Source organism: Cuculus canorus, chromosome 1 (assembly GCF_017976375.1).
Source record: "Cuculus canorus isolate bCucCan1 chromosome 1, bCucCan1.pri, whole genome shotgun sequence".
NCBI classification, from domain to species: Eukaryota; Metazoa; Chordata; class Aves; order Cuculiformes; family Cuculidae; genus Cuculus; species Cuculus canorus.
In genome coordinates, this window is record NC_071401.1 from 207,076,395 (window position 1) to 207,098,961 (window position 22,567).

A 22,567-nucleotide genomic window follows, 5' to 3' on the forward strand; every position below is an offset into this window, starting at 1 on the left:
CCAGTGCCTCACCACTCTCATCGTAGAAAATTTCTTCCTCATGTCCAGTCTAAATCTTCCCTTTTTGAGTTTAAAAGCATTGCCCTTTCTCCCGCCACTACAGGCCCTGGTGAAAAGTCTTTCTCCATCTTTCTTACAAACTTCCTATGTATTGCAAGGCCACTCTAAGGTTTCCCCAGAAATCTTTCTCTTCTCCAGGCTGAACCACCTCAACACTTTCAGTCTGTCCTCACAGCAGAGGTTCTCCAGCTCTCGTATCATCTTCATGGCCTCCTCTGGACCCGTTCCAACAGCTCTATCGCCTTCTTCTGTTGGTAATTCCCAACTGGACACAGGACTCCAGGTGGAGTCTCACAAGAGTGGAGCAGAGGGGGAGAATCACTTCCCTCACCCTGCTGGTCCCACTGCTTTGGATGCAGCCCAGGACACATTTGGCCGCACATTTTGCTTATCATCCACCAGCACCTCAAGTCCTTCTCCTCAGGGTTAATCCTGAAGAAGCCTTCACCCCATTTGCACTTGCCCAAATCTTACCATCACAATGTGCTAGAAACCATTAAAAATCAGACAATCAGATATAAACACCAGCAGCACCTTTGCAGTGTCCTGCACCCTTTCCAAACAGAGGTCAATGCTTTATGAGCCTGATGTCTCGGCACCTAAAGCCAGCGAAGCATCGAGGTATCACAGTGAAGAGAGAACCTAGTGAAGAACATACTGTTGGGTGAAAAAGTGAGTTGATTTCAGGTTCTTTAGCAGGACACATGAGTTTTTTTTCCCCTGTCGGCACGCAGGAAGGAGAGCAGGGGTTAACCAACAGCACGGGCAAACCTAAAAGTGCCAAGCAGAAGCAGTCAAGGTTTCCATAAGTAGGGTTTTTCCTCCTTTATGCTTTGCTACCCTGTTCTAGTGGGATGTCCCTGCCCATGGCAGGGTGGCTGGAACTAGATGATCTTTAAGATGCCTTCCAACCCAAACTACTCTATGATTCTATGGATTTAGGTGCTGGCTTTAAGTTTGAAAATAACCTCAGCTGTAAAATCTCCAATTTCAAAACAACCGGTGCCCTGGCCACCCCTAGTTGAGGGAACAGGACGTTCACCAGCCTCTCAGACATCCAAGGGTGGACCTCAAGCAAGACCAAGTCAGCAGAGAACCCTCAACTCCCACTCAAATGTGTGGGAGAGGCGCCATCTCCTTGTAAGTGCCTGCAAGATCACTTGTTCTCTGAAGAACGGAGGGAAGTGAAGAACAGGGCGTGTGAAAGCTTTTCATAGAATCATGGAATTATGAAGGTTGGAAAAGACCTCTAAGCTCATCCAGTCTGTCAGCCCACCGTGCCTACTAAACCATGGCCTGAAGTGCCACATCTACAGGGTTTTTGAACCCTTCCAGGGATGGTGACTTCACCACTGCCCTGGAGGCCTCTTCCAGTGTTTCACGACTCTCTCAGTAGAGAATTTTTTCCTAATATCCAATCTGAACCTCTCCTGGTGCAACTTGAGGCCATTTCCTCTCATTTTACCTGCTGTTCCTTGGGAGGAGACCAACACCTGCCATGTTACAACCTCTTTCCAGGGAGTTGTAGACAGTGATAAGCTCTCCCCTCGGCCTCCTCTTCACCAGGCTAAACCCGGGATCCCTCAACCATGACTCATAACACTTGTGCTCAGATAAATGCTCAAGGTCTTCAGCATCTGAGTTCTTTTAAATCAAGAGGTAGAACAGGCACTTCGTGCTCACGTTTGCTCTAAACGTGATGCAACCACTGCATTACTCATCTCCAGGCGCCACCTTCCAGAGGACACTGAGCTCTTTGTTTGCTGCTGCTTAGAGCAGTTCTCTTGTCCAAAGTCTCTTGAAAATATCAATAAATGATTAAAACCGCAACCCTGTTTGAATTCAACATCTTCCCTCCTCCACTGCATCTTTATGCCGAGACACAGGGAGCTACAACCAACAGCACAAATCCTTCATTCATGCATGGAGGGGAAAGGTGGCTCCTCTCGGCCTCATCCAGGGGGCTGCTGGTATTATAAAGAGTTAATTCTTCAGCACCACGAGGCTTTCTTCCAAGACATTGGCTCCAGTCAAACCTTGTTTGTTCTGGACAAACTTCACATGGATGGAGAAAGACTGCTATGATCAAGTTCCTTGCTCACAAGCCGATCTTAAGAAGTGCAGCCAGCAGCAACCAGGAGCAAGGCTGACTGTCCCAAAGATGGTTTGCACAGATGAAAGCAAAGCCCTGTTCTCACCTGGGCTTCTCTGAAGCAATGGGGCTGTTTCAGACACCTCCCATGCTGCTGGACCCATAGCAAAGGCGGTGAAGAAACACGCAGGAAAGCAGAGGTGACGCAAAAAACTCAGCTGTTTGCAGTTTGAGGAGCCCATGGAGAGGATGGGTGAAAGCAGGACAGGGCTTGGTGGGTTTGGGCTTAATCATAGAATGGTTTGGGTTGGAAGGGACCTTAAAACCCATCCAGTTCCAACCCCCCCTGCCACAGGCAGGGACATCTTCTACTAGGTTAGGTTGCTTAAAGGCTCATTCATCCTGGCCTTGAACATCCCCATTGAGGCCATTTCCTTTTGTCTTATCACCCACTAAGCTCAAAAAACCCAAACCACCAGAGATGGGGCATCCACGCCTTCTCAGGGCAAGTCCTCCCTGGATGGATGAGCTGATCAGCAGGATCTCTTAAAAGAGACTGAAAAAGAATACTGAAATTTAGGACCTACCAGAGAGTTGATTTAAAAGAGAGGAACAAGAGAAAGTCGATGTAAATAGGAAGTTGTAATTTTATTCTCAGTGGTTTGAGGAGTCTTTTGGTTTCACATCGGAAACTTGGGACTTTAGCATTTCACTAGTTCACCAGCTTTTAGTTAAAAAAAGCACCCTAGCAAGGCATTTGAACCAAAAGGGAAGGATTTCACCCCAAATTGCCAAAGGGTGCACTTTCCTAACACATATTTATCTGTAAGGACATGCATGTTGGGCAGAGGAAGCTTTTATTGAAGGATACAATACAAAACCTTTATCCTAGCAATCACAGGGATGAATCCCACACTCAACATCTCTAGGGCTTCCCTGAGCTTCTTGGCAATTTCACGTTTTGCTACTTGAAAGACAAAAACGAGAACTATAAACCAGACAATGCCTCAAAAAGCAGGATTGCACACTTTCTTCTGTTCATCTCGAGGATACGGCACAGCAGGATAAAAAGAACAACACAGGGACTTGCGAGGGGACAAAAAACACAAAACAAAGTGGCTTGCTAGTCACCATTAAAGTGCATTCAGTTCCACCTCTGCTCTTTGATCCTGTGCTTGGGCTTTTTTCCCCTCTCTCACAAGGCTGAGCCCCATCGAGGCGGATATGGGAGCTGGCAGGCAGCAGGGAAGCCATCGTGCGTCTTCTTCACAGCATGAAGGATGTTGAGAGCCCCAAGTCAGCTCGATGACACAGCAGAACGGTCTTCCTAACCTTGCCTGTCATTCAGAGGAGGAATTTGTTCTCATCCCAGTGCTAAGAGTTGCCATGGGGGCATCAGGGAGCTCCATCCCCTTGTGTTACCGTAGGTTGCTGCCTGCAGACAGCACGTAATGTCTCCTCTGGAAGGCAGACGACGATTTTGGCTCTGCTCATACCAATGTCACCCTGAAGGTTTAAATCACTCCAGTCACACCTGCTGAGGCCAAAGGATTCGAACACAACGCTCAGCAGCGCAAAGCTCAGGCCTGCCTCCCGCTGCCAAGCTCTGGAGAGGCTCCAGCACTGAGAGAGAAACTCAGAGAGGGGGAAATAAACTACAAAATCTCAAAACTCAAGGTCTCCTCTTGCCTTCACGTGTGTAATACACTGCAGGGATCTGCTGCACTACCCAAGGGACGTGTCCTCGCCATCCTTCAGGCACCACTAGGCAGCAGCTCTGCCACTTATTGCACCTAAAACCAAAAGAGTGGCCACAGCGGCTCAGAGCAAGTGGAAAAATTATTCTTTGGGACCAGCCACGTGGAGGGAAGCATCCTTGGCCACGCAGAGAGACCTGCTTCCTGCTTGGGCTTGAAAATTAGACATGGTGATACCCTAGAGGAACACTACAGTAAGAGTTGGCTCACCTTTAGCAAGGACGGGGCATGGAAAGTCAACACTGATGTGGTAGCAGTTTGTCCTCACTGCTGGTGCTGAGCCAAACCTGCCAATGTTCACAGAAAGTCAGTAACTCTAATTAGTCCTGAGCTTGCTGGGGACTTAATTTGCTTGTGGGGACTTAATTTGCCTCCAACTGGAGCACATAGGTCTCTCAAGCCTTGTCCCTCAGCTTTAGGCAGTCGCCAACTGAGTTATTAACACAGAGGTGGGACCCAGCGTTCTCAGTACAGAAACTAGATGTCCATAGCCAAGGGTATCACCTCTAAATCCCTTTGCAAGCAGCGGAGACAGGCGCTCCCAAGCGTGCCGTATTATCCCAGCATGGGCATCTAAAACAGGACAGATGAATCACACTCCAGAAGGATCTATTTCTCTCCACTGACTGCAAAGGGAGCTTGGTCGGATCATACGGAGATGCCTTGAGGCTACAGACAAATAAAATTAGGCAAGGTTAATGCTGTTCAAAGAGCCTCTAGCGCAGCAACAGCCTCGCAGATCCCCCCAGGAGAGGTTACAGCTTCAAGCCAGAGCTACGAATTGCCTGAGCTTCTCTTTGCCCACAGAGAAGGGAAGTTCTGCTTCATAAATACTATTTACATCAGTTGGCTTAAATTAAAACATGTGGCGGGAGGTAGAAGAGAAAGAAACCGATACTTCATACTGCGGGAGCTAAAGATATCATCCTTCCTGGTCACCTTCAGCCCTGTCAGTTGTAGGACAGGTACTGGATTAATCGCGAAGGAATATTTAGCTTGGCAATCTTCTCCAGCGCTCGCTGCCCGGCGGCTTTCCTCACCGTAACTCTGCAGAGCTGCGACAAGCTCAGAGGTGTTTCTGAAACGAGAAAAGAGGATCCAGAGTTAGGACTGCAGCTCAGCAGAGGCTGCTGTTCCCACAAAGCACAGATCACCCAGGAGGGTGACACGTGGCATCGCCTCTGCCATGATCACAAGCCTGGCTCTGCTTACAAGAGCTCGACCTCCCGCAGCAGCCAGGCCCAAGGAAGGCAGAGCAGAGCCACAGGTGTGTTCTCTCATGGCTCATCCCTTGGGCCCAGCAACGACATGGATCTGTTAAATTGTGTCCACACGAGGCTGTGAAGATGGAGATGATTCTGCCCCTCTATTCCTCTCTTGTGAGACCACATCTGGAGTATTGCATCCAGTTCTGGAATCTTCAACAGAAGGAGGAGATGGAGCTGTTGGAACAGGTCCAAAGGAGGCGACAAGGATGATCCGAGGGCTGGAATACCTTCCCTACAAGGACAGGCTGAGAGAGTTGGGGTTGTTCAGCCTGGAGAAGAGAAGGCTCCAAAGAAACCTTATAGCAACCTTCCAGTACCTGAAGGGGCTACAAGAAAGCTGGGGAGGGGCTGTTCACAAAGGGATTGAGTGATAGGATGAGGGGCAATGGGGATAAACTGGAGAGGGGCAGATTTAGACTGGACATAAGTAAGAATGAGAGTGGTGAGGCAGTTGAACAGGTTGCCCAGGGAAGCTGTGGCTGCCCCATCCCTGGAGCCAGGCTGGATGGGGCCTTGGGCAGCCTGATCTAGTGGGAGGTGTCCCTGGCCCATGGCATGGGGGTTGGAACTGGATGACCTTTAAGGTCCCTTCCAACTCAAACTATCCTATGAATCTAAGATGATTCGAGGGCTTGAGCACCTCCCCTAAGAGGACAGGCTGAAAGAGTTGGGGTTGTCCAGCCTGAAGAAGCGAAGGCTCCAGGCAGACCTTGCAGGAGCCTTCCAGTACTGAAAAGGGCTCCAGGAAAGCTGGGGAGGGGCTCTTGATTAGGGAGGTCAGGGACAGGATGAGGGGGAATGGTTTTAAGTTGAAAGAGGGGAGATTTACATCAGATATTAGGAAGAAATTCCTCACTTTGAGGGTGGGGAGACCCTGGCCCAGGTTGCCCAGAGAAGTCATGGAAGCCCCATCCCTGGAGGTGTTCAAGGCCAGGCTGGATGCGGCTTTGAGCAACCTGATCCAGTGGGAGGTGTCCCTGCCCATGGCAGGGGGGTTGGAACTGGATGGGCTTTGAGGTCACTTCCAACCAAAATCATTCTATGATTCTGTGATTCTATGACATTTAGGATCACCGTGTACAGCACCACTCCGCAAAGGCAGAGAGGTCTGTGAATTACTCCTCTAAGGCGCTTTAACGATAACCAAGACAAAGAATGATTTAAAGACATCCTCAAAACTCAGTTTGATGTCTTCTCCAAAACCAGACAGTCAGCACTGCTAAAGTTCAGCGATTTCCCTGCCCCAGATCTAATGAGTGGGCGATTTCCTTGACCTGAATCAACGTGTCAAAGTAAAAATACCCACGGCTGACACATGAGAGGGACCTGAATTCACTGAAGGCATGACCTGGACCATCTTACCCATCATTCAACCACAACTACGCAGAGACAGCCTGTGTCCGGCTGCCCTACGTTCTCTACCAAGAACTCCATTCTTTCATCAGAAGATGATCATTGAATCAGGGAGTGGTTTGAGTCGGAAGGGACCTCAAATCCAGCTCCAACCTCCTGCCATGGGAAGAGACACCTCCCACTAGACCAGGCTGCTCAAGGCCCCATCCCAAGGTCTTGAACACCTTCAGGGATGTAGCAGCCATGACTTCCCTGGAAAGTCTGTTCTATAGTGCCTCACCACACTCATCAGGAAGAATTTCTTCCTAACGCCTAATCTAAATCTTCCCCCTTCCAATCTAAAGCCATTCCCACTCATCCTATCACTTCAGGCCCTTGGAAAAAGTCCCTCCCCAGCTTTCTTGTAGACCCCATCATCGTGGCCTCCTCTGGACTTGCTCCAATAGATCTATGTTCTTCCTGGGCTGAGATCAGGGATCTGCAAATCAAAGTGGACTGAGAATCATGGTCTGGTGCAAAGGAGCTGGCAGGCTCTGAATCCCTGGAGCAGGGAATTGTATCTCACTTACTTTCATAATACTCGAAGCACTTTGCTGTGGGACTGCTGCTCCAGGTGTAATCTGATGGCTTCTTTCCTCGGTTGTCCCTCGCGTAAATATTTCCTCCAAATTCAATCAGCATCTCCACCAGGTCTACGTTTTTCACTTTTGCTGCGTGGTGGAGGGCTGTCTCGTGAAGTTTAGCAGCGTTCACGTTTGCTCCTGGGGCCAGAAAGAAAAACAAACCCTTTCAACAAAAGCCTCACTTGACCCAAACATAAAGAGTGGCTTGACTGGAGGAAAAAAAATGCTGTTAGAACACGTACAAGGAGCTAGAAGATCCAAACAAAACAGCACAAACAGGAAACCAAACTGTTGAACAAGTTCTCAGTGCTGGCAATGAATGAGTTGTCTTCTCTGGCTTTATGTTTTCATAGAATCATAGAATTGCTTAGATGGAAAAGACCTTTGAGATCATAAAAATCCAACCGTACCTGTCCTCTACTAAACCAGACCCCTGAGCACCTCATCTTCCCGTCTTTTAAACACCTCCAGGGATGGGGACTTCACCATCTCCCTGGGCAGCCTATGCCAGGGTCTGAGAACCCTTTCGGTGAAGAAATTCCTTCTAACAGCCAACCTGAACCTCCCATGGTGCACCTTGAGGTCATTTCGTCATGTCACCGGTCATTTAGGAGACCAACACACACATCTTGCTACAACCTCCCTTCAGGGAGTTGTAGACAGTGATAAGGTCTCCCCTCAGCCTCCTCTTCTCAAGGCTAAGCAACTCCAGGTCCCTCAGCCGTTCCCCGTACGACTTATTCTCCAGCCCCTTCACCAGCTTTGTTGTCCTCCTCTGGACTTGCTACAGGACCTCAAGGTCTTCCTTGCAGAGAGAGGAATTTAGTCCATGTTACTGGGTAAATAAGCCTCTAATTGTGAAGTTCAGAAATGCTTCTTGAATCCAGGCTGTCCAAAGCCAGCAAAGAACCATTCCCAGTCCCGTTCACCCCTCTGAGCTCCTACTCAAGGCAAACAATGTCATCTTTGTTAAGCAGAAATACCCCAGGCCCATGAGATCTTGCAGCTCACCCCACGGCTGGATCAAGTTTTAGTTGCAGATATTTTTGCCAAGAAGGTCTAGCTTTTATTAGACGGTAGCAAAAGGTCCTTCCAATCCCCGTCAACCACTCGAATTTATCTGTTGACTTGCTCAGTGGAGGTGAGCTGAACCTCACTGAACTCAAAACAACTGTGATTTAGATAGTGTGGCCACACTGAAACCCCTTGATAATCAACAAAGAGAAACAGGCACTTCTGAATAATTAATAAGAGTCAGATAATAATTAAGGTTGGAAAAGACCTCTAAGGTCATCAAGTCCAACCATCAACACAACACCACAGTGCCTACTTAACCATGTCCTGAAACACCACATCAAATTTTTTGAACGCCTCCAGGGATGGGGACTCCACCACTCCCTTGGGCAGCCTCTTCCAATCCTTCACCACTCTTTCCATGAAGAAATTTTTCCTAATATCCAACCTAAACCTTTCCTGGCACAACTTGAGGCCATCTCGTCTTGTCCTAGAGAGTGCCCAGCACAGGGAACTGAAGGGACTGGCAACAGGTGTGCTTAGATGTGTAATTCCTAGACAATTAACATTCAATGAGACAAATCCCCACTCCTGGACCAAATCTCCTTCTGGTAAACCCAGACAAAGACAAGAACTCCAATTCCAAATTCCCCCAAAGTCGGCAGCAGGAAAAGTGAGATGTGAAACCTGAAGCAAGGAACATTGAACTGAACAGCCAGGAAACTCATCTGGAAATAAACCAGATCTCCCTGAGGTGTGAAGTGACTTCATCTCTGTTTTTCTGGACAACATCAAACCCTAAAACCTATCCAAAACTATACGACTGATGATTTTTTCCTGTGAGGGTGGTGAGGCCCTGGCCCAGGTTGCCCAGAGAAGATGTGGCTGCCCCATTCCTGGAGGTGTTCAAAACCAGACTAGATGTTTATGTTTTGAGCAACTTGATCCAGTGCGAGGTGTCCCATCCATGGAACTGGATGGGCTTTGAGGCCCCTTCCAACCCAAACCATTCCATGATTATGTGATTGTGCTACCGGGGCTGAACGTGTGTGCACTGGTTGATACCACTTTTGGGAAGAAGCTGAAACTTTGCTCTAAGGGGCTGGAGAGTTCTTAATTTTATTAAAATCAGAGAATGGGAATGTCATTGGGAACATCTCAGACTGGATATTGACAGGTGTACATGGAAAAACTGCTTAAGCATTAAGCTTAAATATATACTGAATATATATATGATAATATAGAATATATAATGAATCCTCGACACATTTTTGGGCCCCTCACCACAAGAAAGACCTTGAGGGGCTGGAGGGTGTTCAGAGAAGGGGAACAGAGCTCAGGAAAGGGCTGAAGAACAAGGGTTATGAGGAGCGGCTGAGGGAACTGGGGTTGTTTAGTCTGGAGAAGAGGATGCTGAGGGGAGACTTTATTGCTCTGTGCAGCTCCCCAAAAGGACGTTGGAGGCAGGTGGGTGTTGGTCTCTTCTCCCAAGGGACAGGTGATAGTATGAGAGGGAATGGTCACGGGTTGTGCCAGGGGAGGCTTAGCTTGGACATCAGGAAAAATTTCTCTACTGAAAGAGTTGTGAAAGACTGGAAGAAGCTGCCCAGGGCAGTGGTGGAGTCCACATCCCTGGAGAGGTTCAAAACCTGTGTAGATGTGGCAATTTGGGACACGGTTTAGCAGGCACGGTGGTGTAGGACTGATGGTTGGACTGGATGAGCTTAGAGGTCTTTTCCAGCCTTAATGATTCTATGATTCGCTCAGGTAAAGCAAAAACCTTTCACCTTTGTCATCTACATTATACTATGAATGAATAAGCTCTTCAACAAGAACACCACTGTGAAGCACTGATGAAAACGCTGGACATAGACACCGGTGTCTCCTGCCAACCCAGAAACAAACCCATGGCTGCCATACCTGCCTTGAGCAGAACCTTCGCACAGTCCAGATGCTCCCTGGCACAGGCCACGTGGAGAGGAGTCCCAAAGTGGCAATCATGAGCTTCCAAGTTTGCACCGACATCGATGAGGAGTTGCACGCACTCTGAGCTACCTTTAGAAAGAGGAGATCCAGGTGAAAAGAAAGAATGCAGCTCAAATGGGATCATATGGGATCCAGCTCAAAGGCTAGATTGATGGGCTGAGACCAGTGGGATGAGGTTAACAAGGCCAAGTATTGAGTCCTGCACTTGGGACACAACAACCCCACACAGCTCCAGGCTAGGGGCAGAGTGGCTAAAAAGCTGCCTGATGGAAAAGGACCTGGGGGTGTTGGTTGGCAGTGGCTGAACGTGGGCCAGCAGTGGCCCAGGTGGCCAAGAAGGCCAACGGTATTTTGGCCTATAACAGAAAAGGTGTGGTCAGCAGGACCAGGCAGGCAATTGTGCCCCTTGGACTTGGCACTGGTGAGACCACACCTCAAATCATGTGTTCAGTTTTGGGCCCCTCACTACAAGAAGGACATTGAGGGGCTGGAACGCATCTGGAGAAAGGAACAGAGGTGGTGAAGGGGCTGAAGAACAAGGGTTATGAGAGGCAGCTGAGTGACCCAGGGTTGTTTAACCTGGAAAAAAGGAGGCTGAAGGGAGACCTTACCGCTGTCTACAACTCCCTGAAAGGAGGTTGTAGAGAGGAGAGCTCTGGTCTCTTCTCCCAAGTGAGAGGTGATAGGACAAGAGGGAATGGTCTCAAGGTGCACCAGGGCAGGTTCAGATCAGATATCAGGAGAAGCTTCCTCACCAAAAGGGTTCTCAGGCATTGGCAGAGGCTGCCCAGGAAGGTGGTGGAGTCCCCATCCCTGGAGGTGTTTAAAAGATGGGTGGGTGAGGTGCTCAGGGATCTGGTTTACTAGTGGACAGGAATGGTTGGACTCGATGATCTTAAAGATCTTTTCCAACCCAGAGATTCTATGATTCAATGCCGAGATCAGCCTGACCCACAAACACGTTTAATGTCTGGGGTAATGGCTACAAAACAGAAATGCTTGTGAGCCAACACAATGCACTCAGCCAGCATCAACAAGCCTTGAAAACAGCTTCAAGAAGAAAACCTAAGCAAGAGCTCACAGCTATGTATTTAATAACCTGGTAGTCAAAACTGCCATCTGCCACAGCCTTCCTAGTCAAAGGTAAACTCTGTACAGGACAGCACATCACAAAGCCAGTGAAGGGGAAGGGAGAGGAGGTATTACAGCTTACAAGGAGGAAACTGAGTCACAAAGTGATTAAGAGATGTGGTCACAATCATCTAAATCGGACACCAAAGCACAGAATCTTTAAGATTGGAAAAGACCTCTAAGATCCTGAAGTCCAACTCAACACCACCGTGACGACTAAATCAACTCCCACATCTTGGCTTTCCTGCGGTTGCGTTCCCGCAGGTGTCAGGTCAGGGTTGGAATTCCACTCAAAGACCCCTCTGCTGCTCCCCTCGCCTCTACTGCTGTCACAGCCATGCCAGATGCTTGCCCTTGCTCCGTAACCTAAATCTTAACGTCCAGGAGAGGCTGGAGTAGAGGACATGGGGAGAAGAGAGCAACTGGAACATTTTTTGGCCCCTGTAGCTTTCTCTTTTCCCCTGGACGGAGCTTCCAGATCTAAAAGGTCGAGAGAGGAACAAGGAGCAGCACGGGCAGGGATGATCCTCTGCAGTCCTGAGCACTTTCGTCCCACCTGACAGGTCCATCTATCAATTCTGAACAACTAGGACAGCTGTGGGGCAGGACCACCTGATGAAGATGGTCTTGTGTCTTCATCAGAACAACGAATCCCATCTCAGGTTGGATGAGAGGGAGAAGATGCAAATTCTGCTCACATGAGCTGCACAGAATTATGGAATGGTTTGGGTTGGAAGGGACCTCAAGGCCCAGCCAGTTCCAAGCCCCTGCCATGGGCAGGGACACGTCCCACTGGACCAGGCTGCTCAAAGACCCATCCAATCTGGCTCTGAATACCTCCCTGGGCAACCCAGGCCAGGGCCTCACCACCCTCATCAGGAAGAATTTCTTCCTAATGTCTAATCTAAATCTTCCACCTTCCAATTTAAAGCCATTCCTACTTGTCCTATCACTCCAAACCCTTGGAAAAAGGCCCTCCCTGGCTTTCCTGGAGCCCCTTCATGTACTGGAAGCTGTTCTAAGGTCTCTGCGCAGCCTTCTCTTCTTCAGGCTGAACAACCCAAACTCTCCCAGCCTGGCCTCAGAGCAGAGGTGCTCCAGCCCTTGCATCACCTCCATGGCCTCCTCTGGACCTGTTCCAACTCCTTCTTACGTTGAAAATTCCAGAACTGGACACAGGACTCCAGCTGGGGGTCTCACAAGAGCAGAGGGACAGAATCCCCTCCCTCACCTTGCTGGCCACGCTTCTTTGGATGTAGCCCAGGACACGGTTGGCCTTCTGGCCTGTGAACGCACATTGCTACCTCATGTTGAGCTTCTCATTCCCTAGTACCCCAAGTCCTTCTCCTCAGGGCTGCTCTCAAACACATCACCTCCCATCCTGTATTGAAACCACAGATTGCCCGAATCCGGGTGTAGGACCTTGCACTTGACCTTGTTGAACCTCATGAGATTCACACAGCTCTACTTCTCCAGCTTGTCCAGGTCAAAGGACATGTCCATTGTATGGAATAAAAGCACCCAACACAGAGGATGGCTTTATCCACCTGATACCACAGTGCTTTGCATTCTGTGTTCAAAGGGAGGTGAATATCTCTAAGCGCACGCAAAACTGGGTGCAAAACTGGCTGATGGCCAAGCCCAGAGAGTTGTGGTGAATGAAGATAAATCCAGTTGGAGGCCGATCGCAAGTGGTGTCCCCAGGGCACAGTGTTGGGGTCACTCTTGTTTAGTATCTTTATCGATGAACTGGATGAAGGGATGGTGTGCTCCCTCATCAGTTTGCAGATGACACCAAACTGCGAAGAAGTGTCAATCTGCTTGAAGGCAGGAAGGTTCTGCAGAGGGATCTGGCCAGGTTGAATCCATGGGCCCACGTCAATTATATGAAGTTCAACAAGGCCAAGTGCCGAGTTCTGCAATTGGGGCGCAATAACCCCGTGCAGCGCTCCAGGCTTGGAGAGAAGGGGCTGGAGAGCTGCCTGGCAGAGAAGGACCTCAGGGTGTTGGTTGGCAGCGGCTGAACATGAACCAGCAGTGGCTCAGGTGGCCAAGAAGCCAACAGCATCCTGGCTTGGATCAGCCATGGGGTGACCAGCAGGAGCAGGGAAGGGATCATGCCCCAGGATTCAGTGCTGGTGAGGCTGCAACTTGAATCCTGGGTTCAGTTTTACTCCAAGAAAGACTTTGAGGCGCTGGAGCACATCCAGAGAAGGGAGTGGAGCTGGGGAAGGGTCTGGAGCCCAGAAGTTCTGGGAGCTGCTGAGGGCCCTGGGGCTGTTTAGTCTGGACAAGTGGAGGCTGAGGGGAGACCTCATCACTCTCTGCAGCTCCCAGAAAGGAGGTTGGAGCCAGGTGTGTGCTGGTCTCTTCTCCCAAATAACAAGGGATAGAATGAGAGGAAATGGCCTCAAGTTGCACGAGGGGAAGTTTAGGTTGGATATTAGGAGAAATTTCTTTACTTCAAGAGTGGTGAAGCACTGGAAGAGGCTGCTCAAGGCAGTGGTGGAGTCCCCATCCCTGGAAGGGTTCAAAAAGTGTGTAGACATGGCATTTTGGGACATGGTTTAGTTGGCGCGGTGGGGTTGGGCTGATGGTTGGACTGGATGAGCTTAGAGGTCTCCCAACCTTTATGATTCTATGACCTGCAAGCCCTAATGGTCTGATGAGCAACAACAGTTTCTGGTCAATTTAAGATACTTGACAGCTGTTTCTGTGGATAAGACCATGTGGGCTCACCATTCATGCAGGCTTCGTGGAGAGGAGACGCTGTGTAAAGGGGAGGGTTCACCTTGGCACCGTGGGATAGCAGCACTTTCACACACTCGATGCTCCCCGAGGCACAGGCGTCGCAGAGCGGAGTGCTACCATCGATGTTCCTGGCATCCACCTTCAAGGGAAAAAAAAACCTTATTTACCCCCAGGCTGCTGCGTGGTGGAACTGTGTGGCCTGTGCTTTCTCTTCTTTGAACTCTAGAAATAGAATCATAGAACCATGGAATGGTTTGAGTTGGAAGGGACCTCAAAGCCCTTCCAGATCCAACCCCCTGCCATGGGCAGGGACACCTCCAACTGGATCAGGTTGCTCCAAGCCCCATCCAACCTCGCCTTGGACACCTCCAGGGATGGGGGAGCCACAACTTTGGACAACCTGGGCCAGGGCCTCCCCACCCTCACAGGAAAACCTTTCTTCCTAAGATCTCATCTCAATCTCCCCTCTCTCAGTTTAAAATTGTTCCCCCTTGTCCTATTCCTGCCCTCCCTGACCAAGAGCCCTACGCCAGCTTTCCTGGAGCCCCTTTCAGTACCGGAAGCTGCTCTAAGGTCCCCCTGGATCCTTCTCTTCTCCAGGCTGAACAACCACAGCCTGTCCTCGTATGGGAGGTGCTCCAGCCCTCAGATCATCTCCATGGCCTTCTCCAGCCTCACTCCAACAGCTCCATGTCCTGCCTGTGCTAAGGACTCCAGAACTGAACACGGGACTCCAGGCAGCGTCTCACCAGATCAGAGTGGAGGGGAATAAAACCCTCCCTCGACCTGCTGGTCACCTCCTGGTCTGTTGATGGTCAGTGAGGAGAGATGGAGAGAGACACGAATGCTTCCTGGCAGTTTTTTGAGCCCTCACCAAGCTTAAACACCCTTTGCAGAGCCCTGCCATCCTCCGCTGACTGACAAGAAAGCCCATGGTGATGCAGAAGAACCTAAAGCTAGACAGGGAGATTAGATCCCAGCAATAACTTCAGACATCATAGAATCACACAATGGTTTGGGTTGGAAGGGACCTTCGAGGTCCCTTGCCACGGGCAGGGACACCTCCCACTGGATTAGGCTGCTCAAGTTCCCATCCAACCTGGCCTTAAACACCTCAAGGGATGGAGTAGCCACAACTTCTCCAGGCAACCTGTTCCAGTTCCTCACATATCAACATGTTCCCAGCTGGATCAGACCTGGACACACACCTGGGCCCCTGCTGCCAGCAGAAGCTTGACACACTGCGTTTGTCCTCGCAGGCTCGCCTCGTGCAAGGGGGTGATCGAGTCATAGGTGACAGCGTTGACGCAGGCTCCGCTCTCGATCAGCTGCTGAAGCTGCAGGATTTCTCCCCGCCTGGCTGCCTCATGAACCGGTGTCCGATCGGCCCAGAAACCTAAAGAGGAAGGAAGAACCAAAGAAGTAAATAGATAAAAACATACACGTGGAGCAAATGGATCTCCATGCTGGAGAAAAGCAGATGGGGATCGCAGGCCAGCAGCTAGAACAGAGAGGTGGGAATGAAGAGCTTGTTCCTCATCATGCTCCCCACTCAGGATGTGACTTTAAATCAGGTCCTTCACATTTGGGGTTCCCCACTGACTGCTGACATCTCAGGGACCATTCCTAATGCTGGGTTTCCCAAGAAGAATCATAGAATGGGTTGAGTTGGAAGGGACCTCAAAGCCCAGATAGTTCCAACCCCTGCCACAGGCAGGGACACCTCCCACTGGATCAGGTTGCTCAGAGCCTCATCCAACCTGGCCTTGAACACCTCCAGGGATGGGGCAGCCACAGCCTCCCTGGGCAACCTGGGCCAGGACTTCTCCACCCTCACAGGAAAACATTTCTTGCTAAGCTCTCATCTCAATCTCCTCTCTATCAAAGCTCTATCCAAGCACAAACCCTAGCAGCATCCATTAGGTCCAGATTCGTCCCAGCGAGCTGTTTAGCATGAGAAGCATTGTCCCTCCTGGCTCTATCTGAAATGACCAGAAATGGGACACCTCCAGAGAGTAACTCAGCCCACCTAAAAACCACCTTCCCAAAAAGTCAATGGAGCTTCAACAACCAAGTTCCTAGTTTTGATGCCTTCATGGAACATCTACACCTACGCAGGGCAAGTCTGGGCTTCATATGCCAGCACCAGCTGACAATACTATTGTCATGGAATCATAGAATCAGTAGGTTGGAAAAGACCTTGGAGATCATCAAACCCAACTACCTGTCCACTACTAAACCAGATCCCTGAGCACTTCATCAACCAAATGGTTGGGTTGGAAGGGACTCAAAGCCCATCCAGTTCCAACCCCACTGTCATGGGCAGAGAGAGCTTCCACTGGACCAGGTTGCTCAAAGTCTCATCCAACCTGGCCTTGAACACCTCCAGCTCCCCCAAACCTCCTCTTTGGATCACATGCACATTAGTTCATGGAGGAGCAACAATAATTTCCCACATCCAAAAGCATCCTCACCTTCCTCTTAACCCTTCCCTTGGGAGAGGCCACACACTGGCCAAACCATCCTGCCCACCCCAAAACTGCACTGCTCAACCCCAAAACTTCCTGCCCAACACAAAACCCTCCTACTCACCCCCTAAACCATCTTGTCCACCTTAAACCCATCCTGTCCACCCCAAATCATCCTGCTCACCCTCCAAAACCATCCTGGCAACCTCTAAACCATCCTGCGCACCCCAAAATGATCGTGCTCACCTCAAAACCATCATGCCCACCTCTGAACAGCCCTGTCTACCCCAAAATCATCCTGACCACCCCAAAACCATCCCGTCCACCTCTAAACCATCCAAAACCATTCTGCTCACCCCCAAACCATCCTGTCCACTTCTAAACCTCCCTGCCCACCCCCAAACTGTTCTGCTCACCCTTAAAACCTCCTGCCCACCCACAAATCATCTTGCCCCTTCCAAAACATCCTGGCCACCCCAAACCCACCTCTAAACCATCCTGGCAACTCCAAAACCATCCTGCCCATCCCCAAACCTTCCTGCCCACCTCCAACCATTCCTGCCCACCTCTGAACCATCCTGCCCATCCCAAATCATCCCATCCACACCTAAAACACCCTGTCCACCTCCAAACCACTCCGCCAACCTCTAAGCCATCCCACCTATGCCAAAACCTATCCTGCCTACCTCTACACCCTCCTACCCAACCCCAAACCCTCCTGCCCTCCTCTAAACCTCCCTGCCCATCTCTAAACCATCCTATTAACCCACAAAACACTCTCTGCTTCTCTAAACCATTGTGATGACCCTCAAATATTCCTGCCCACTCCTAAACCACCCTACTCTCCTCTAAACCATCCTATCCAAAACCATCCTGCCCACCTCCAAAACAATCCTGCCCACCCAAAACCATCCAAGCCAGCCCCAAACCTTCCTGAACACACCAAAATCATCTTGCCCACCTGAAAATCATCCTATCCACCCCCAAAGTCATCCTGCGCACCCCTAAACCATTCTGCTCACCTGCAAACCATCCCACCCCACTTCCAAACCACCCCGGCAACCCCAAACCTTCTTGCCTATCCCTCAAACCTTCCTGCCCACCTCTAAACCATCCTATTCACCCCAAAACCATCCTGCCCACTCTCAAAGCATCCTGCCCAACCCCAAACCGTCCTGCTCACCCCCAAAACACGCTGCCCTCCTCTAAACCTTCCTGCCCACTCTCAAAGCATCCTGCCCAACCCCAAACCCTCCTGGCAACCCCAAACCTTCTTGCCCATCCCTCAAACCTTCCTGCCCACCTCTAAACCATCCTATTCACCCCAAAACCATCCTGCCCACTCTCAAAGCATCCCAAACCCTCCTGCTCACCCCCAAAAACACGCTGCCTCCCTCTAAACTTTCCTGCCCACCTCGAAACCATCCTATTCACCCAAAAACCGTCCTTCCTTCCCCCTACACCAGTGCCTTCAGTGCCCGCCCGCCACGCACCGATCTCGCCCCGCACGGAGCCGCTGCCCACCGGGCTCTCCATGGTCCGGGGCCGCCGGAGCTCCAGCAGCGATGGAGCCGCCGCCGGTCCCGCCTCCAAGCTCCGCCTCCAAGCTCCGCCTCCTCCGGGCTCTGAGTTCCGGGCTCCACGCTCTGTGTTTTGGAGTCCGCTCCAAACTCCGAGTTCCGGGCTCCGGACTCCGAGGTCCAGGCTCCGAGTTCCGGGCTCCGGGCTCCAGGCTCCGAGTTCCGGGCTCCGGGCTCTGAGCTCTTCACTGCGGGTCCGGCAGCGGTGGCTGCCGGGAGTTGTAGTCCTTGGGTGGAGCGGGGACTGATGAGGGGGGAGAGGTTACTGGGAGCACTGGTGTGAGGGGAGGGGGTTACTGGGGACACTGGTATATGTGGAGAGGAGATTCTTGGGGGCACTGGTGTGGGGGAAGGTGGTATGGGGACACTGGTGTATGTAGGGAGGGAATATTGGGCGCACTGGTGTGGGGGGGAGGGGGCGGTACTGGGAGCACTGGTGTGTGGGGGAAGGTGGTATTTGGGGTACTGGTGCGGGGGGAGAGGGTACTGGGAGCACTGGTGTGGAGGGAAGGTGGTATTGGGGGTACTGGTGCGGAGGGAGGGGGTACTGGGAGCACTGGTGTGTGGGGGAAGGTGGTATTTGGGGTACTGGTGCGGGGGGAGAGGGTACTGGGAGCACTGGTGTGGAGGGAAGGTGGTATTGGGGGTACTGGTGCGGAGGGAGAGGGTTCTGGGAGCACTGGTGTAGGGGGAAGGTGGTACTTGGGGCACTGGTATATGTGAGGAGGGGATACTGGGAGCACTAGTGTGTGGGGAAAGGTGGTATTGGGGGTACTGGTGCGGAGGGAGAGGGTTCTGGGAGCACTGGTGTAGGGGGAAGGTGGTACTTGGGACACTGGTATATGTGAGGAAAGGATACTGGGAGCACTGGTGTGGGGGAAGGTGGTATTGGGGGTACTGGTGCAGGGGGAGAGGGTTCTGGGAGCACTGGTGTAGGAGGAAGGTGGTACTTGGGACACTGGTATATGTGAGGAGGGGATACTGGGAGCACTGGTGTGTGGTGAAAGGTGGTATAGGGGGTACTGGTGCGGAGGGAGAGGGTTCTGGGAGCACTGGTGTAGGGGGAAGGTGGTACTTGGGACACTGGTACATGTGAGGAGAGGATACTGGGAGCACTGGTGTGGGGGGAAGGTGGTACTTGGGACACTGGTATATGTGAGGAGAGGATACTGGGAGCACTGGTGTGTGTGGGAAGGTGGTATTGGGGGTACTGGTGCGGGGGGAGAGGGTTCTGGGAGCACTGGTGTAGGGGGAAGGGACACTGGTATATGTGAGGAGAGGATACTGGGAGCACTGGTGTAGGGGGAAGGGACACTGGTATATGTGAGGAGAGGATACTGGGAGCACTGGTGTGGGGGGAAGGTGGTACTAGGGGCGCTGGTGTGAGGAGACGGTGCTTCTGGGGGCACTGGTGTGAGTGGAGTGGAGACAGTTGAGCACTGGGAGGAGTACTGGGTGTACTGGTGTGTGTGGGGAGGGGGTACTGGGAGCACTGGTGTGGGGGGAGTGGGGGTACCGGGAGCACTAGGGGGTACTGGGTGTACCGGTGTGTGTTGGGATGGGGGTACTGGGAGCACTGGTGTGGGGGGAGTGGGGGTACCAGGAGCACTAGGGGGTACTGGGTGTACTGGTGTGTGTGGGGAGGGGGTAATGAGGGCACTTGTGAGGGAAGGGAGGTTACTAGTGAAGGGAGAAGGTATACTGGGAAAACTCATGTGAAGGAGGGTGATACTGGGGGGCACTGGTGTCGGGGGAGGGGGTAATGGGGGCACTGGTATATGTGGGGAGGGGATACTGGGGACACTGGTACAAGGGAAGAGGGTACTGGTTGTACTGGTGTGTACTGTTGGGAGGGAGTACTGGGGTCACTGGCATAAAGGGGAAACGAGTACTGAGAGCACTGTTGTATGTGGGGAGGAGATACTGGGAGCACTGGTGCAGTGGAGAGGGGGTACTGGGGATACTGCGGGGAGGGGTTACTGGGGCACTAGGCAGGGGAAAGGGTACTGAGGGCACTGGGGTGTATGGGAAGGGAGTAGTGGGGTTACTGGTAGGGGGCAGAGTGGGTACTGGAGGCACTGGTGTGTGTTGGGAGTAGGTAGTGGGAGCACTGGTGTGGGGGGAAAGCAATGGCCTGTGAGGGAAGGGGATACTGGGAGCACTGGTGTTTGGGGGTAGGGGCACTGGTGTGGACTCTCTGGACATCACACTCTGGTCTGTTGAAAATAGCTTTGTGATTCCTGGCTGATCCCAGGATTCCAACCTAGGTCTTGAGGTGGTATCAAAAAGACCTCAAAGCCCATCCAGATCCAACCCCTGCCATAGGCACAGACACCTCCCACTGGATCAGGTTGCTCAAAGCCCCATCCAACCTGGCCTTGAACACCTCCAGGGATGGGGCAGCCACAGCTTCTCTGGGCAGCCTGGGCCAGTGTCCTTTGGATGTTCTCTCAAGCAGGAGAGAAAGAGGTTCCTCCAGCAGACCACTGATTTTCTAGAAAGTTGAAGAAACCAGTCTAGGAAAACACTACATTGCTGTTAAACCCGACCTCTCCAACCCAACCCATTCTATGAACTTAGGCTGAAACTGGCCAATGGCTTCAAAAGAGAACCCTTTCAGTGAATAAATCTTTCCCTGATGTCCAATCTGAACCTGCCCTGGGGCAACTTGAGATCAGTTACCCTTGTCCTGTCACCTGGGAGAAGAGACCAACATCCACCTCCCTACAACCTCCTTTCATGGAGGTGTAGAAAGCGATAAGGTCTCCCCTCAGCCTCCTCTTCTCGTGGCTAAACAATCCCAGGTCCCTCAGATGCTCCTTGTAAGACTTGTTCTCCAGCCTCTTCACCAGCTTTGTCACTTTTCTACTCTCTGGCCATTATTCATTTTTCTTCTGAACAGGAGAAGAAATAGATCTTCAAATGACTACTTGTCTATTTTAGGCTTGCAAGCACACCAGAACTTTATGACTCATTCTTTCAAAGGAACAAAAATAGAGAGTTGCCAGGAACTATGTCCCCACCACAGTTAGATCATGGGTTCTCCTCTTGCATAGAGTGCACAGGTCACCACCCAAACAGGTCATTGGTCACCAGAGAGAAGAGATCTGTGTCTGCTCCTTCTCCTCCCTTTGTGAGGAAGCTCTAGACTGTGATGAGGTCTCCCCTCAGTTTCCTCTTCTCCAGGCTGAATAAAACAAGTGACTTCAAGTCCTACCACTTCCCCTCTAAACCCTTCACCAACTTCGTGGCCTCCTCTGGACCCTCTCCAGTAGCTTTAGATCCATTTTATCATTTGGTGCCCAAAACTGCACCCAGTGCTTGAGGTGGCACCTCACCAGTGTGGAGTAAAGCAGGACAATCCCCTCTCTGGACCGGCTGGCCGTGCCGTGCTGGGTGCACCCCAGGACACGGTTGCTCTCTTGGCTGCAGGGCTCACTGTTGGCTCGTGGTCAACTTACTGTCCACAGACCATTCTTCAGCAGGGCTGAAGAATTCCAGTCTTTGATACATCAGCAGGGGCTACAAAAAGGAGTGGATCTGGCAAACTGGAGGTGCACTGCTCTGTGGTCACAGCGAAAGACCACTATCAACGCTGCCCTTCCTGACTGTAGGACACCAAAAGAATCATTTACTCTTCCCAGTGCCTTCAGTTTCTCCCTGGGTGGTGGCACTTTGCACTTTCTGCTGCTGTTGATGCAAAGTCTTAGGACCTGCAGCTTTGCTTTGAGTAATAAGTGACTTATTGGAGAGCTGTCACACGGTCATCTCGTTGATCTTTCTCCATTTTCCCTTTGTTTGCCGATGGTTCTGGCTAAGGCCATGACCACCCCAGCACGTGAAAATACACCCAATGAGTTCAGCAGAGCTAAACCAGGTCATGGGGAAGCTGAGCACAGGGACACCCAAAGACACTGTGTAAACACCAGCAAGGATTGGGAATCAGGATATCCATAACTTTATTAGCCCAGCTAGATGACCACAGGGCACATCTATGATACACATCACTGTGTGGACCCAGCAGCATGGATCTTGTTGCCAAAAGAACCCAAAAGCCCAGGTGGGCTTCCCTCCAAGCACCCACCAGACTCATTGGCTGGCACAGCCAAAGACACTGTCATCGAATGCAACCGTTGACCCAGCATTTGGCATGCTGTGTTCCCCCCTTACACAAAAAGTTGGGCAAACACAGATTGCCCTGTTCCCTTCTCCAAAGTCTATTGCAACATTGACTCTTTGCTGCATTCATGATGTCTCCGAGAGGCTGCTGAGCCTGGTGAGCCCTAAAAACTATCATCCACACTTACTATTCCACGTAGGGTCCAACAATAATGCAATGAGGCAAGTCAGAACTATCAAAAGAGACTTTATGTCCCTTAGAGCAATGTTAAAAGGATCTGGAGCAGAGGTGATGTTCTCCTCTGCCCTCCCAGTTGGAGGAAGTGGTTTAGGAAGGAAAGGGATTATGGAAAGAGTGGTTTGAA

The 22,567-nt window shown here is 51.1% G+C and overlaps 1 protein-coding gene across 2 annotated transcripts; it reads right to left on the reverse strand.

Moving 5' to 3' along the window:
- Positions 1–2,793: 2,793 nt before the first annotated feature.
- ASB13 (ankyrin repeat and SOCS box containing 13) lies at positions 2,794–18,111 on the reverse strand. 2 transcript variants are annotated; one of them, XR_008448181.1, is made up of 7 exons: positions 17,997–18,111; positions 15,244–15,431; positions 14,024–14,174; positions 10,088–10,222; positions 7,100–7,291; positions 3,575–4,987; positions 2,794–3,489 (listed from the first exon to the last, which is right to left on the reverse strand). XR_008448181.1 is itself a non-coding variant. In XM_054056385.1 (6 exons), the coding sequence occupies exons 1-6, from the start codon at positions 18,037–18,039 to the stop codon at positions 4,860–4,862; spliced, it is 837 nt and encodes a 278-aa protein (XP_053912360.1). In that variant the 5' UTR covers positions 18,040–18,111; the 3' UTR covers positions 2,794–4,859. The 2 variants fall into 2 exon arrangements, 1 of the variants encoding a protein (XP_053912360.1); XM_054056385.1 differs by having other exon boundaries at positions 2,794–4,987.
- Positions 18,112–22,567: the final 4,456 nt, after the last annotated feature.